The 15069-nt window shown below is 39.1% G+C and overlaps 1 protein-coding gene across 7 annotated transcripts in view; it reads left to right on the top strand.

Moving 5' to 3' along the window:
- Positions 1-15069, top strand: part of EPB41L4A (erythrocyte membrane protein band 4.1 like 4A) — a 365694-nt gene that overhangs the window by 136811 nt on the left and 213814 nt on the right. For all 7 annotated transcript variants that reach the window (XM_049707507.1, XM_004267456.3, XM_033423779.2 and 4 more), the window contains 2 exons: positions 3983-4061; positions 13832-13929. In XM_049707507.1, the coding sequence (XP_049563464.1) occupies positions 3983-4061; positions 13832-13929 (177 nt within the window). The remainder of the gene's footprint in view (positions 1-3982; positions 4062-13831; positions 13930-15069) is intronic.

The raw sequence follows: 15069 nt of genomic DNA, 5'->3' as shown, positions 1-15069 counted from the left end.
AGACATAGATCAAGATGATAATCTAGGAATTTACTTCATCAGCACCTGATATTTATAGTCAGTCTTAGGCTAGGGAGCCAAAAAATACCTGGGTAGACATATCCTTGCTCCAAAATCTCCATTTCTCTAGCCTTTGATTGATCTATAAAACAGTGATGTGTAGATGAAGTATTTGCTTGCTCTAAAGGTGTTATAATATTTTCCCTGAGAGCCTGTATGCAATAGTGGCCAGCAGGCACTGAACTCTAAGTACTAGCAAACGTGGTTCTCATCATTGGGATCTTGGGCGAGTTGCTTTACCTCCTTGGAGCTTTTCCTGCCTTGCATATGTTACCAGATGCTTGTTGGGAATCAGATGTTTAGGAAACATTTTTGCACATTATCAAATACAGTTGAATAGTAATTTATATATTTGGACACCAGACACTTTGTATGTAAGTGGGAAAGGGAGGGCTGATTTGGGCCAAAAGTCCTTAAAGAAAATTAGTCCAAACAATGTTTTTCATTATATATTTTTCAAACTTCTGCTTAACTGCTCATCGCTAAATACATTTCAGCTATCTAGGCTTGGTCAATAGGGTGCAATCTGTCACGTTCCAGAGAATAAAAGCAGCTCTGGAGTCTGGACAAGGCCTTCCTCCCTTTGTGCACCATCTCAGCAGCATCTGTGCTCATTCTGCCCCCAGATGCCAGCCCTGGTGTCCTGCAGGTGCAGGTGGACCCATCTGCTCAGTAACACAGAGTTTGATTGGCACAGATCAGCAGCGGGTGGACTTCCTGGCTTTTCTAAATACTTAACAGTCAGTGCCTCCTTGACATCTGTGTTCAGGGGTAGAGGTCTGTTTGTCAGAAATAAAATAAGGAAACATAGAACTCGGACATATGGAATCAACTCTAACCGTAAATTGTAACAAAGTTTCTTTTAAAATTTAGTTTCTAAAACAGCTCCAGCCTAAGGCGTGCCTTACACAGGAAGGCGTAGCTTAGGGGAGCAGGGCGAGGCCCTAGTGTTGCTTGTCTTCTGTGTGCCAGGAACAGGGGTTTTATACACATAGCTTGTGTGTCATAATAATAATAAATAATAACATAGTTCATATATTATAAGTTCATTATGGCTTTGTTATCTGTTGTTCTATGTAACTTCCTCTCCCCAGCTTCTAAATTTGTGACTTTATTTACTTAGTTAAAAATGAAAATAAACTGTATGTCTGTTATACAGTATCAGAGACTTGGGATAACAGTGTGTGGGTGGAAGTATTTTTACACAGGTGCCTGTTTCATATCTTTTTTATTTGTGTGGGAGAGCTTTTGTTGGAGAAAATAATTAGAAACTATGACCACCGATTGGTGCACCAGGTAACAAATCCATTTTAAAACAGATTTAATATAAGATCTAGTTACCACATTGCTCAGAAGTATGCAGTTTTGGAAACAGTGCAGGTTATATTTGTACCTTCTGAAATAGAAATATTTCTAGTGAAAATATAATGTGGCTGGCAAACGAAGGGGCTTGTGTCCTCTTGCACAGTGTGAGTGTTTAATTATATTTTATATTTTCCCAGGTACAATTCCAGATTTTGTTTCATATATATTTGGTATTTGTGCATGTAGTTCTTCTGTGTGTGGTAAATGACTGAGATGAGAAATGTGTTCTTAAATATGTAAGAACATATTTTTAGATTCAGAAAAGTTTAAGAATGAAACAAATATTGCTCCTAATCCTACCACATAGCCTCACTGATAATTTTGTTTTTAAATGGTAAGAGATATACATGATAAGAAATTTCTGACTTATCAGTTTTGCTAAAAGTAGAATTTAAATGTTCTCACTGAAAGGAAAAGTTAGTTTGTGAGGGGATGGATGTGTTAATTAACTTGCTGGGGAGAAATGCTTTCACAATGTATACTTTTAAATATCTTATAATTTAATTTGTCAATTATACCTCAATAAAGCTGGGCAAAAAAAGTTTACAGCCCCTCTTCCCAAAGTTTACCACTCTTGGTAATTTCTTATGCATTCTTCTGTTGGGGTGTGGGCCCATATTTTAACAGATAACTTTCTTTTACACACAGAAGGAGTCATATTTCTGCAGTCAGAAATAGAGCTTGGTGATCTTTTCCCATCAGTACGTAAAGTTCCCCTCTGCCCATTTAAACGGTTGAATGGTACCCTGTGTATGTCCTGTGGTTGACTTAAATGGTCCACCTGCTGCTGAGCATTTAAATTGTTTCCACCATTTTGCAGATTTGGGGGGTACTTTTTGCAATACTTAGGTGGTTTTTAAAACTATTCATTTTGTTTATCAGTAATCTTTCTTCATTATGAAAAATACATATGTTGTAGAAAATGTGAAAAATGGAAAAATTAGAAGTAAATAAAACTTGTGCTTATCTCACTAACCAGAGATGAGAAGAACTGGCAATATTCTAATGTATTTGGTCCTGTCTTTTTTCTTGTGTTTATGAGCACATAGACCCATACTACATAGATAACTACATAGTTGAAGCCTTACTATTGCCCAATTCTGAACCCTTGTTTTTTCATTTTGCATTTTCTGTCTTTAGAAATTCTTGGTGAGTGTAATTTTTTAAACAACTTTGTTGAGGTATCTTTGACATAAAAAATTTGTATATATTTAAGGTGTACAACTTGATGTTTTGACAGACGTATACATTGTGAAAAGAGTACCACATCAAGCTAAATAATTTATCTATAACCTCAGCATAGTTACTGGGGTGGGCGTGGGGTGAGAAGATTTAAATTAAGATCTATCCTCTTAGCCAATTTCAAGTATGTAATACAGTAGTAGTATACAATAGGTAAACAAACTCTACATTAAATCACCAGAACTCATTCATCTTGCATAACTGACACTTTTTACTGTTTGACTGACAGCTTCCCATGTCTCCCTCCTCCTGGCCCTGGGCAGCCACCATTCTACTCTCTGCACTTAGGCATGTGACTGTTTTAGGTTCCACATATAAGTGAGATCAGGCAGTATTTGTTTTTTTGTGTCTGGCTTGCTGCACGTAGCTTAATGTTCTCCAGGTTCATCCATGTTGTCACAAATGGGAGGATTTCCTTCTTTTCATGGCTGAATAATATTACATTGTGTATGTATATCCCATTTCTTTGTGCACATTCATCTACTGATAGGTTGTTTCCATGTCTTGGCTTTTGTAAATAATGTTGCAGTGAAAATGGGGGTGCATACATCTCTTGGAGATCCTGATTTCATTTCCTTTGGATAAATACCCAGTAGTGGGATTGTTGGCTCATATGGTAGCTCTGTTTTTAACTTTCTGAGGAACTTCCATACTGTTTTCCCTAATGGTTTGATCAATTTCCATCCCACCAACAGTGCACAAGGCTTCCCCTTTCTCCACATCCTCATCAACACTTTTGTCTTTTTTTTTTTTTTTTTTTTTTTTGCGGTACACGGGCCTCTCACTGTTGTGGCCTCTCCCATTGCGGAGCACAGGCTCCGGACGTGCAGGCTCAGCGGCCATGGCTCACGGGCCCAGCCGCTCCGTGGCATGTGGGATCCTCCTGGACCGGGGCACGAACCGGTGTCCCCTGCATCGGCAGGCGGACTCTCAACCACTGCGCCACCAGGGAAGCCCCACTTTTGTCTTTTTGACAATAGCCCTTCTTGTAGCTGTGAGGTTGGCATCTCACTGTGGTTTTGATTTGCATTTTCCTGATGATTAGCCATGTTGAATATCTTTTCATATATCTTTTGGCCATTTGAATGTCTTCTTTGGAAAAATGTTTATTTAGGTTCCATTATTTTAATTGGGTTATTTGGTTTTTTGCTATTGAGTTGTATAAGTTCCTCATATATTTTGGATATTAACCCCTTATCCAGTATATGGTTTGCAAATATTTTTGCTGAGTGTAATTTTTAGTAGTTGTGTAATATTACACTACTACTTTGACTAATTTATAATGTGAAATTTAATTTCTATTTCTTATTTTTAGCTGGACCTCCGTATACATTGTATTTTGGTATTAAATTCTATGCTGAAGATCCATGTAAGCTTAAAGAAGAAATAACCAGGTATAGTACTGACTTTGCTTTTGATCAGTACATGTATGACATATACAAAAGGCTTTATTTAAAACAAATTGGGGTCAAATATTTGGATGGGTGTCTGCAGGCATTTTGTAATGGGACTACTGTGAGAGTTAAATTTAAACTAGCATTGTGTGAGGCAGTTCAGTGTCTGACGATAGATGTGTTTGAACAATGGAATGGACCTGGATGACATGATAATAGATTCTGCATCGCTGTGATGGGATATTTCTGTATTGTTATCATGAAGGATGCATTCAGTCTTTGTAGTCCTGTAAACGTAGCCATCTGAACTGCATAAATGGAGGATATATATTTTTTAAAATTTATTTTGTAGAAGTACAGTTGATTTACAATGTTTTGTTAGTTTCTGCTGTACAGCAAAGTGATTCAGTTATACATATACATATATATTCTTCTTCATATTCTTTTCCCATGGTTTGTTACAGGATATTGAATATAGTTCCCTGTGCTATACAGAAGGACCTTGTTGTTTATCCATTCTATATATAATAGTTTGCATCTGCTAATTCCAGACTCCCAATCCCTCCCTCCCCCACCCCACCTCCCCCTTGGCAACCACAAGTCTGTTCTCTATGTCTGTGAGTCTGTTTCTGTTTCATGGATAAATTCATTCATGTAGAGACAGTATTTTGATGCTGAGTTTGCATACGTAATTATAAACTTGAAGAGCCACTCACTTCTCTTTAATTGTTGTAGCTTAAATATCAGCTGTTCAGGGATTTCATTCATCTCTATGGAAAATGAAAAGATAATTGCTTTTAGTATTAAGGGAGAGAAAAAACCCAGTGTTTTTTAATGCATTACTTTACCTTTGTCATCAAATATCTTATTTCAGTTAAGACAGAATTTCTGATTCGTATTGATTATATTGTTAAAGCAGCCCACACCAACATTTGAAAATGGTTTATAAAGAGCAGACAATAGCATTATGTTTTCACTTATTCCACTAGTAACCTGCCTGCATGCGATAGCAAAAACAGAAGCGTTTTCCCTAACTTAACTCTGAATGGTCAGTTTTCCTAGTGAGACCGTCATTGGCTTGAGTAAAGCCTAATGCATTGCTCAGAAAATTGGAAATCATCTCCTTGATAACTAAGACAGTCTATGGTCTTGTTTCTATTCTGTCCTTTCATCTTTTTCCTTAGACTTTCTTTTGTCTTGATTCTGCACTGCACACAGAAGAATGAGAAGAGGGTCAGCTAATCAGACCTTTTCTCTTCCGCTCTGAAGTGCTGTAATTAGGCCTCATTTGTAGAACTGTGCTGACATCTGCTTTGCGTCTCCTATCACCACATTGTTAACGAGCACTTGCAAAGGCAGGGCTAGAATTTCATGAAGAGTCTTTGCATTCAAGAGGGATTTCTGAGTTGAGGGCTTATGGGGAAACTGAGTCCAAGTGGTATAAATGCACATTTATATCTGTAACTCATTAGGGAATTACAGGGCACAACATTTTATGAAAATACAAGGAAAGTTCTTCATTTTGATGTTATCAGTAACCTCTCTGTGCTCAATTTCCTCACCTGTAATATTGGAGATGTACCTGTATCGTAAGGTTTTTGTAAGCATTAAATGGAATAATGTTTGTAAAGCTCTTATAAGTTGGTTGTTTCGGCTCATAGTTAAGTGCTTTCGGCTCGTAGTTAAGTGCTTGATAAATGCTAGCACTTATTATTTCGTTCTCTCTTGCTCTGGTGGTTCAGTGAGTTACGTCTTTGTGTGTGTGTGTGTGGTACGTGGGCCTCTCACTGCTGCGGCCTCTCCCGTTGTGGAGCACAGGCTCTGGACGCGCAGGCTCAGCGGCCATGGACCACAGGCCCAGCCGCTCCGCGGCACGCGGAATCCTCCCGGACCAGGGCACAAACCTGCATCCCCTGCATCGGCAGGCGGACTCTCAACCACTGCACCACCAGGGAAGCCTTTTTTTTTTCTTTTTTTTTTTTTTTTGGCTGCGTTGGTTCTTCGTTGCTGCGCACGGGCTTTCTCTAGTTGTGGCGAGCGGGGGCTATTCTTCTTTGCAGTGCACGGGCTTCTCATTGTGGTGGCTTCTCTTGTTGCGGAACATGGGCTCTAGGTACGTGGGCTTTGGTAGTTGCAGCACTCGGGCTCAGTAGTTGCGACACACGGTCCCTAGAGTGCAGGCTCAGTAGTTGTGGCGCATGGGCTTTGCTGCTCTGTGGCATGTGGGATCTTCCCGGACCAGAGATCAAACCTGTGTCCCCTGCACTGGCAGGCCGATTCTTAACCACTGCGCCACCAGGGAAGTCCCGCAGTGAGTTACATCTTAAATGAGAGTTAGATTCCAAAAGATACTTGATTTAGTATTAAGAAGGGGGGGAAAGAGCAGTGTTTTATAATGCATTACTTCACATCTGTTTACCAAATACTGATGATGAAGAGAAATTTCCCTTTAGAATCTACTAACAGCTCATTAGCAGAACATATGGATTTGTGTGTAATCTACAACCGCACAATATATTGAATACAGCCTTTTTTTCCTCAAGTTTTAGACCATTTCATGTAAAGAACCAGATGATATTGTTGGCTTAGTTAGTGGCCATGATCTATAATAATTTGTTTTTATTGTACAAAACATAGAGTCGAATTTAAGTAAGTTAAATGAGCATTTAATGTGATATTATTGTATACTGACTCTTAGTATATCCTAGAGATAAAATCATTGATTTGCATGAATATGCTAACTTAAATGGTTAGGCATAATGGACCTTAAAAAGGGAAGGGAGTCAATTACATGAGATAATTTTGGCAAAAGCAAAAACTGAAGACAAAAGACAGAATCCCCCAAAATAAGCTACTAAAGGAAAAGCATACTTAGGCCAGCATTTTCAAGTCGAACATTTATCTTGCTTCCGTTCATTGGAAAATTGTTCCAACCTACTCTGTACTGGCTCTTAGGTTGTTTGTAATTTTTTTCCTTTACTTTCTCTCTTCTATTTCTTTTTTCTTTTTTATGAAATTTAATTTAAAATTGAAGTATAGTTGATTTACAGTGTTTCAGGTGTACAGCAAAGTGATTCATTATACATACACATATATATTCTTTTTCGGATTCTTTTCTGTCATAGGTTATTACAAGATATTGAATATAGTTCCCTGTGTTATACAGTAGGTTCTTATTCCATCTATTTTATACATAGTTTGTAATTTTTGATATGAAAAATAAAGCTACAGTAAACATGCTTTTTTTCCCTGAATTTTATTATATTATTTTATTTTTTTTTTTTCTTTATTGGAGTATAATTGCTTTACAATGTTATGTTGGTTTCTGCTGTACAACAAAGTGAATCAGCTATAAGTATACATATATCCCCATATCCCCTCCCTCTTGAGCCTCCCTATCCCACCCCTCTAGGTCATCACAAATAAACATGCTTTTTTTAAAAAAAAATAATAATTATTTTTATTGTGGTGATTCCATCTAAGAACAGTTAAAGGACAAAATACAGTACAGAGTCAAACACAGCTCCCTTTTTTTTTTGGCCGCGTGCATGTGGGATTTTAGTTCCCCAGCCAGGGATCAAACCTGCGCCCCCTGCATTGGAAGCACAGAGTCTTAACCACCGGGTCACCACCAGGGAAGCCCCTAAACATGCTTTTACTTATTCTTCCATGTATAGTTTTTTTTGAAAGTCACACAATTTCATACATACGGTTACAGACCTCTTTCACCATCTAACCCATTTGTTTTACTCCCACCCTTGTGGATGACTACCCAGCTTGTTTCCTTTTTAAAATTATATATATACTGCATTGAATCTTCTCATGTAGATAAATTATCATGCTAGATGACGTATTCCAGAAGGACATTGTATCTAGGGGGAAAATTTTTTAGATGAATGGGATACATTAAAAAATAAGGCTTCAGACTATGAAAAATATAAGTTAATAGAATTGCTTCAACTGGGAGTACCTGCTATGTGTTCTAAAATGTTTTCTGAATAGATGAAGTTGGGGGACTCTGAGGTCATATATCCTACCCTCCCTTTTTATAAAAAGTCCCTGAGATGTTAGCCAGCTTCTTTCTTCTTAAACATTTTAAAGAGAGGAAACCTTACTGTTTCACAAAGCAGTTGGAAGTTCAATAAGAAATAAAAGATCTCTGGAACTTCTGTCATCAGCACTAGGTTTTCTTTCTAGGTTTATGCGAAATAAATCTAATCTCTTTTCTCTTTATCAGTTTTTAAAATAATTTGTGTCCTCATGACATCTGTTAAACTTATTTTCAATTCTGATTCAAAATATTATGACAGCCTTCCATGTATTATGTGTCATTCGTAGCTATCTTCTGCAGATTCGATAGGCATAATGCACATATTCGTTAAGAAGGCAGCCTTTGGAGGCAGGCAGGCTGGGGTTTGCAGCCTTGCTCTGCCACTCACTGGTTGTGTTATCTTGAGAAGATTACATAACCTTTTAAAGTCTCAGTTTTCTCATCTGTAAAATGGCATTATAGTATTTCTTCAGAAAGATGATGGGGGACTTCCCAGGTGGTGCATTGGTTAAGAATCCACCAGCCAATGCAGGGGACATGGGTTTGAGCCCTGGTCCAGGAAGATCCCACATGCCTCGGAGCAGCTAAGCCCATGTGCCACAACTACTGAGCCTGTGCTCTAGAGCCCGTGAGGCACAACTACTGAAGTCCACGCGCCTAGAGCCCATGCTCCGCAACAAGAGAAGGCACCTCAATGAGAAGCCCGCGCACCACAACGAAGAGTAGCCCCTGCTCGCCGCAACTAGGGAAAGCCTGCACGCAGCAACGAGACCCAACGCGGCCAAAAATAAATAAATAAAAGATGATGGAGGAATATATAAGATAATACATGCCAAGTACTTACCATAATGCAAAAATGAAGTGTTCAGTAGATGGTAGGGGTAGTTAAAATAGAAATAATGATTATCTTATATTTTAAAATTACTGACTAAAAAATTAGGGAGGAAAAGACCAACTTGGAGCCCTGAGGATAGGTCTTCCAGGTTAAAGTCAATCCATTAATCAGAGTATCCTACTACTGCCTTCTAGTCTGCATTTCTTGAATTTGTACATAAAGACAGAATTCACTCACTCACTCACCCTCCTTTCAATACTGTGTGGAGCATTGTTGTCCAGTGCACTGAGGACAAGGAGATTCTATAGTGACCAAAAGAGAGCTATGGTTTCAGTCCTCCAGAGGGAGAAGACGGAGAGTGAGTGGGTCTGAGTGAGTGAGTCTGCCTGTTGCTTTGCTGACAACCCTATTTGTGATGACACTGAAATTTTAACTCTTTCTAAAAAGAGAATAATGTTAGTTCCAAATGACTTGTTCATGATGAATACACTTTAGCTTCTGAAAACAGATGTTTGTTTTTTAATATTTTATTGTACTTTGTTGGGGATTGACATTAAGCTCGTCAATTATTTATTATTATTTTACTGGGTAATCCATATCCTTCTCTTTGTTAAGGTTAGTGTGTTTTAGCTTCTTTATGAGCTGAGTGACCTTCAGTCACACATTCTCTTCCGGTGTCCCTGTCTCCTTCTCTAAGTGAGGTTAATGGGTCTCAACACATCTGAGTTGAGCTGTGGGTCACATTTCAGTATGGATTCAAAAGACATTGTGACCTTTAAAGGACTATATAAATACAAGGTGATACTGCTACTCTTTGCTCCTGTATGTTTATCATCAGTTTTAAACTGCAAAAATGTTATTCCCAGTCTTTGTCATTTTCTCTTGAGAGTCAGTGGGTGCTTTCTCTTCTGCTTTTCTTTTTCTTAAGTCATACATGCTATTTCCCCCACAGTGTTCAGTACTATGTTATTATTTAAACATTTCCTTCTGTCCTGCACATTAAGTTTCATCCAAAATGATTAGGCTCCTGTCACAGGCTGCATCCCTCTCTGTTGGATGCAGAAAACCGTCCTGCCTTTCCTGTAGGCAGGTGCTCTCCTCCCAGATGTCTCAGTGTCACATTTTTCTGGCACCAGAAATCAAACTTCTACTTGTCCTCATATCTTTCAGTTTCCTCACCAGGGTCTCAAGTCATTGGAAGATACACTTCAGCCTTCGTTGCTGTGAGCCTTCCTGGCTGTCTTGGGCCCCAGAAGTCTCAGGAGAACCTCCTGTTTGGGCTCTGGAAAGAACAGCATCTCTTCTTTAAGCAAATCTCCTTTGCCTGTTCTTCTCATCTCTGACACTTGCTAAATTGCCTATGGTCCTTAGCAACTTGTACATCCTGGGTGTCAATTCAGCTCTGTTCTATGAACATCACACAAACACAAAATGGCAAGACCAGTATTTCAGGCCCTTCTCTTGTATTGTACTGGTTGTACTGTTTTGATGAGTGAGGATGGGGTGCAAGATGGAGGGCTTCTCCCCCAGGGCTCATAATCTAGCTTGGGCCACAGTGCATGTACACCAGTATGGTAATTTACATACAGAGATAGCCAGTAATGCGGCCTCTGCTTTGTACCAGAGTGTGTTCTGGAAAGCTTCCAGGATCATGTTAAATCAACATTTTTTTTCCCCCAATGTGGGTACAGTGTAACTAGGGTTACAATATAATTTATTGTTCAAATCCTAACACTTGGAAGAATGATGAAGAGAGTTATTAATAATGGGGAATGTGTAACAGACTTAAGCTAGAACTGTTCTAGGCAAACTGGGATTTATTGGGTTAAAACCAGAGATAAAGAAGGACTCACACATGCAGTCATAGCCTTAATCAGAATGATGTAGAAGGAAAGACTCAGGAACTCTAAATCTGTAATTTAAATAAAAAATTGTAGTCTAGGTCCCATAAATGGACAAAATAAGTTATATATAGTTAAAAACAAGCGCTGAGATAAGATAAAATGTTCAGCATGTAAAAGGATGATTTTACTGTATCATTGATTTGTCTTATACAAAACTAATATGATGCTGTGATAAAAATTAATAAAATTATTAGTTAAAAATAGTTTACTTGTCTCCTTTGATTTTAGTGGATTATTATTTTTAATGGAATGACTTAAAGATCTCTAGTATCTTTAAAAGGCAGGCTACCCAGGGAGGTTTGAACAGGTGTCCTTTTTTTTCTTCATGAATTTCTCAGAGACAACAAAGAATGTTCATTTTTTTCCATTTTCATCTATCTGTCTATCTGTTCATATATCTATCATCAAGTCAACAGCTATTTACTGAGCAGTTACTGTGTGCTAAACCCTAGGTACTGGGAATACAGTCACCAGTGGGGTCTGGTTCCTTTTTCTTTGTACCGGCTTGTCTTTCTCTGTTTCAGCTCTGTCTTTGTAAAAGCAAGGAGAAATCATCTCCTTGGTTCTCTTTCCCTTTCTGAAGCAAAGTCTTATGTGATTAGGTCCCTCAGTTTCTTTATTTGGCAAAAGATTTTACTATTCAGTCAAATGTTATAAAAGTCTTAATGGAGCAAGACAAATGTGCCTCTGTGACCCATTTACTCAAAAAAATACACTTTAGGAAAAGAGATTCCAAGTTAACAATAGAGGAAGGGAGTGAAGCTAAACACAAGTTTCCAGCAAGCAGTAGTAATTCTGGGGAAATGTCTCTATATTTTTGCATTTCAGTTCTGCTAATGTCACTTTACTCTGCTTTTCTCCTCTTCAAGAGGAACCCAGATGGTTATAACAAACTGGATTTGATATCTAAGATGAGCATTCAGGGAATGGAAAGTAGTTAGTAGGGCTGGGAAAGTGAACGCAACTTAAGGAGTGGGGTTAGCCATTGGTAATGGCAAGAGATTTGGCTCAAGAAATAAGCAAGTATTGTAAGCTATCTTAGGGATCTTGAACTTTGTCCTGAAGGCAAAGGGAAGTGTCTTAAGTTTTGTTTGTTTGTTTTTAAATCAAGGGAGTGACATTATCCTAGTTACCTCTTGGAAGGGTCTTTTGCAAGGGAGATAAGTATGACTAGTGGCAAGGGTAGTGAAGGTTTTAGAAACCCAGTAGTTAGTGACCTGGACTAGGAGATGGAAGACAGTGTATAGACTCCAAAAAACAGGTTTAGTGATTGAACGTGGGTGCCAGGGGTTACACATTGTCCTGGGTTTCCCTTGCTTATGTGTCTGGAGAACCGTGGTGACATTTACTAACTGAGTAGTGGGGAAACACAAGGTGTTAGGCAGATTTTCACTTAAGCCTGTGGGCACAAAGTTGATTATCAGTCTTCTAGAAATAATCAGAGTAGCATCTAAAATTCACTAAGAACTTTGGTTGTGAGCCTTGGGTGAAGAAAAACTTACCACAGCTGATTTTTACAATTAATTTCCTATGCTTTTTTTCCTGCCATTCCCAATGACAGCAAGCGTCACCTTGCAAAGAAAGAGAAATCACAAAAGACAGCCTGGGGTGTGTGTGTGTGTGTGTGTGTGTGTGTGTGTGTGAATAAGTGATGGCGGCTGAGGACGGCATGGATGGTTCATTGTATTGGTTCATAAACCTCTTTCACCCACTGGCAGAAAGGCTGAATGAGAGGGGTGGGGGAAAGCTAGCTAAGGTTGCATAACATCCTGATTAAGAGAGTGCTAGGGTCACATTGCCTGGGTTCCAGTTCTAGCTATGCTACTTAACTAGTTGCGAGATCGTGGACAAATTTTTTCATCTTTTTGTGTCTGTTAGCTTCTTCATCTGCAAAAGAGATAATAATAGTGCTAACCTCATTTTAAAGTCTTAAATAAGTTATTGTCTGTTAAATACTTGGAATGAGTTACTATATTTACAATGTTTAAAACAGTGGGTAGCAGTATTATTTATTTATTTATTCATTCATTCATTCATTTATTTATTTATGGTGGCTGTGTTGGGTCTCCGTTGCTGTGCGTGGGCTTTCTCTAGTAGTGGTGAGTGGAGGCTACTCTTCGTTGCGGTGTGCGGGCTTCTCATCGCGGTGGCTTCTCCTGTTGTGGAGCATGGGCTCTAGGTGCATGGGCTTCAGTAGTTGTAGCACGCAGGCTTCAGTAGTTGTGACACGCACGCTCAGTATTTGTGGCTCATGGGCTCAGTAGTTGTGGCACACAGGCTTATTTGCTCCACGGCATGTGGGATCCTCCTGGACCAGGGCTTGAACCTATGTCCTCTACATTGGCAGGCAGATTCTTAACCACTGTGCCACCAGGGAAGCCCAGTAGCACTATTATTATACAAGGTTTTCTTTTAGCAGGTGGAATGAGCAAAGCCGCAGATAATGGGCAGCATCTTAATAAGTGGGAGGATTGATGGAATTACATTATAATGACCTTTCTGTCCTGTATCCATGATTTTAGACCCTGATAACACATAGCATATTGGCTGGGTCCTTGTAATTTTTTCATCCCAGTGAGAACATGTTGTAGTGTTAGTGGCAGTGGCAGTGATGAGAATGGTGAGACTAGCTTGTATGAAACCTCCACGTCAACCTGATGAGGTGTAGATACTTCATGGTCTCACTTTTACCTTTGAAGAGCCTGGCTGTTATGTGAAGCAGCTGCCCAAGGCCAAGAGCTCGTGAGTCCTGGAGCTGGGATGCAATCCAGTTGGTTTAACTTGAGAGCCTGCACTCTTTAGCCACTACCCTGATTGCCTCTGCAGTGTGTGTAAACAGTCCCTGTTCACGCAACGGCCCCCTCACAAAAGAGAAGAAAGTGGCTTTATTTTCATGAAAGGTGATGGGTTTCAGGGTCTGAAACTACAGGTCAGGGTAGTGGAAGATATCATTAATCTCTCTTTTCCATTTCTCTTTTAGATATCAGTTTTTCTTGCAGGTGAAGCAAGATGTCCTTCAGGGCCGGCTGCCCTGCCCTGTCAACACCGCTGCTCAGCTGGGAGCGTATGCCATCCAGTGTAGGTTCCACTTAAGCAAATTTGCTTCAGAGCTCTTGAGAAGAATGTTTGAATTTTTCTTTTTAAGGAAGTTTATAAAGTTCTTCTTATCAAATGACATTTTGCTAAAAAGAAATTGAATTTAGTCAGAATTCAGGTTTTTATCACTGTGCCTTCAGAAGGGGTAAAAGTGAAGCCAGTTACATATCCCTTGTAGTAGGTTGCATGGAGTTTTAGTCACAGGAATAGCACTGATTCTTGATTCCGTGGAAGGTCTGAAAATTGGTTCTATTCTACATTCCTCCTGAGTTGATTGATCCCTCTGAGCCGCTCTGCCTCAGAGATCCCACTGCTTCCAAGCGGCTGTTGTGATGACTCCACGTGGGCAGGTCCATCGCCAGTTTAGAGCGTGGCCCACAGTCCGCACCCATTGTCCGTCAGCTCTTGCCATCCATGTGGTGGCCATGGGGGCAGCTCCAGGTTGTACTGTCGTTTTGGAGGCTGAAGCTGAGGCTGTTTCCACTTATATTTACTGAGCCCCTTCTAAGAATCAAGCAGGGTATAGGGCTGATGAGACAGCATGTTCCTTGCCTGTGTGATTCTTGCAGACCAGAAATAGCTTAGAAAAAATATTCTAGGAAAAATGTTGTGTAAATGAACTGGGGAACTGGTTGGGTTTGGAAGGTGGATTAATGTAGGGAGAATTTTTATAAGCATAACATAGTGAACTCTCTGGTTTCATCTAGTTTCTTTGTGTAAACTGTAATGGGGTTATGTGCAGCATTGTATTATATTTCCATGACCATTATGTGGGGCAAATACGTTTTGAACCACATGATTTATCTCTTGGTGTCATTGTCTGAGAGAGGTTATGGTTGTTTTTCACCTCAAGCATTTCCATTATATGTACTTTAAATTCTGTTTATAACATTTTACTTTATATAAACTGGTAAGAATAACTTAAATGAAAATGATAATCATAGTCTTGCAGAAAGCAAAAATTTTATCTTTTTAATATAAGATTTTGTTTATACTATCCATATATTCTCATCAGAGTTGTTTTAAACTAAAATTAGTTATTATCTTATATACATTTATTAATAAAGCATTTGAAGAAAATGTTTAAGCATGAGAAGAATACTTTTATTCCTGTATTTTTAG

The sequence above is a fragment of the Orcinus orca genome, chromosome 3 (genome assembly GCF_937001465.1).
Source record: "Orcinus orca chromosome 3, mOrcOrc1.1, whole genome shotgun sequence".
NCBI classification, from domain to species: Eukaryota; Metazoa; Chordata; class Mammalia; order Artiodactyla; family Delphinidae; genus Orcinus; species Orcinus orca.
Note: the sequence above shows the minus strand (reverse complement) of the source record. Positions and strands in the feature narration are given on the sequence as shown.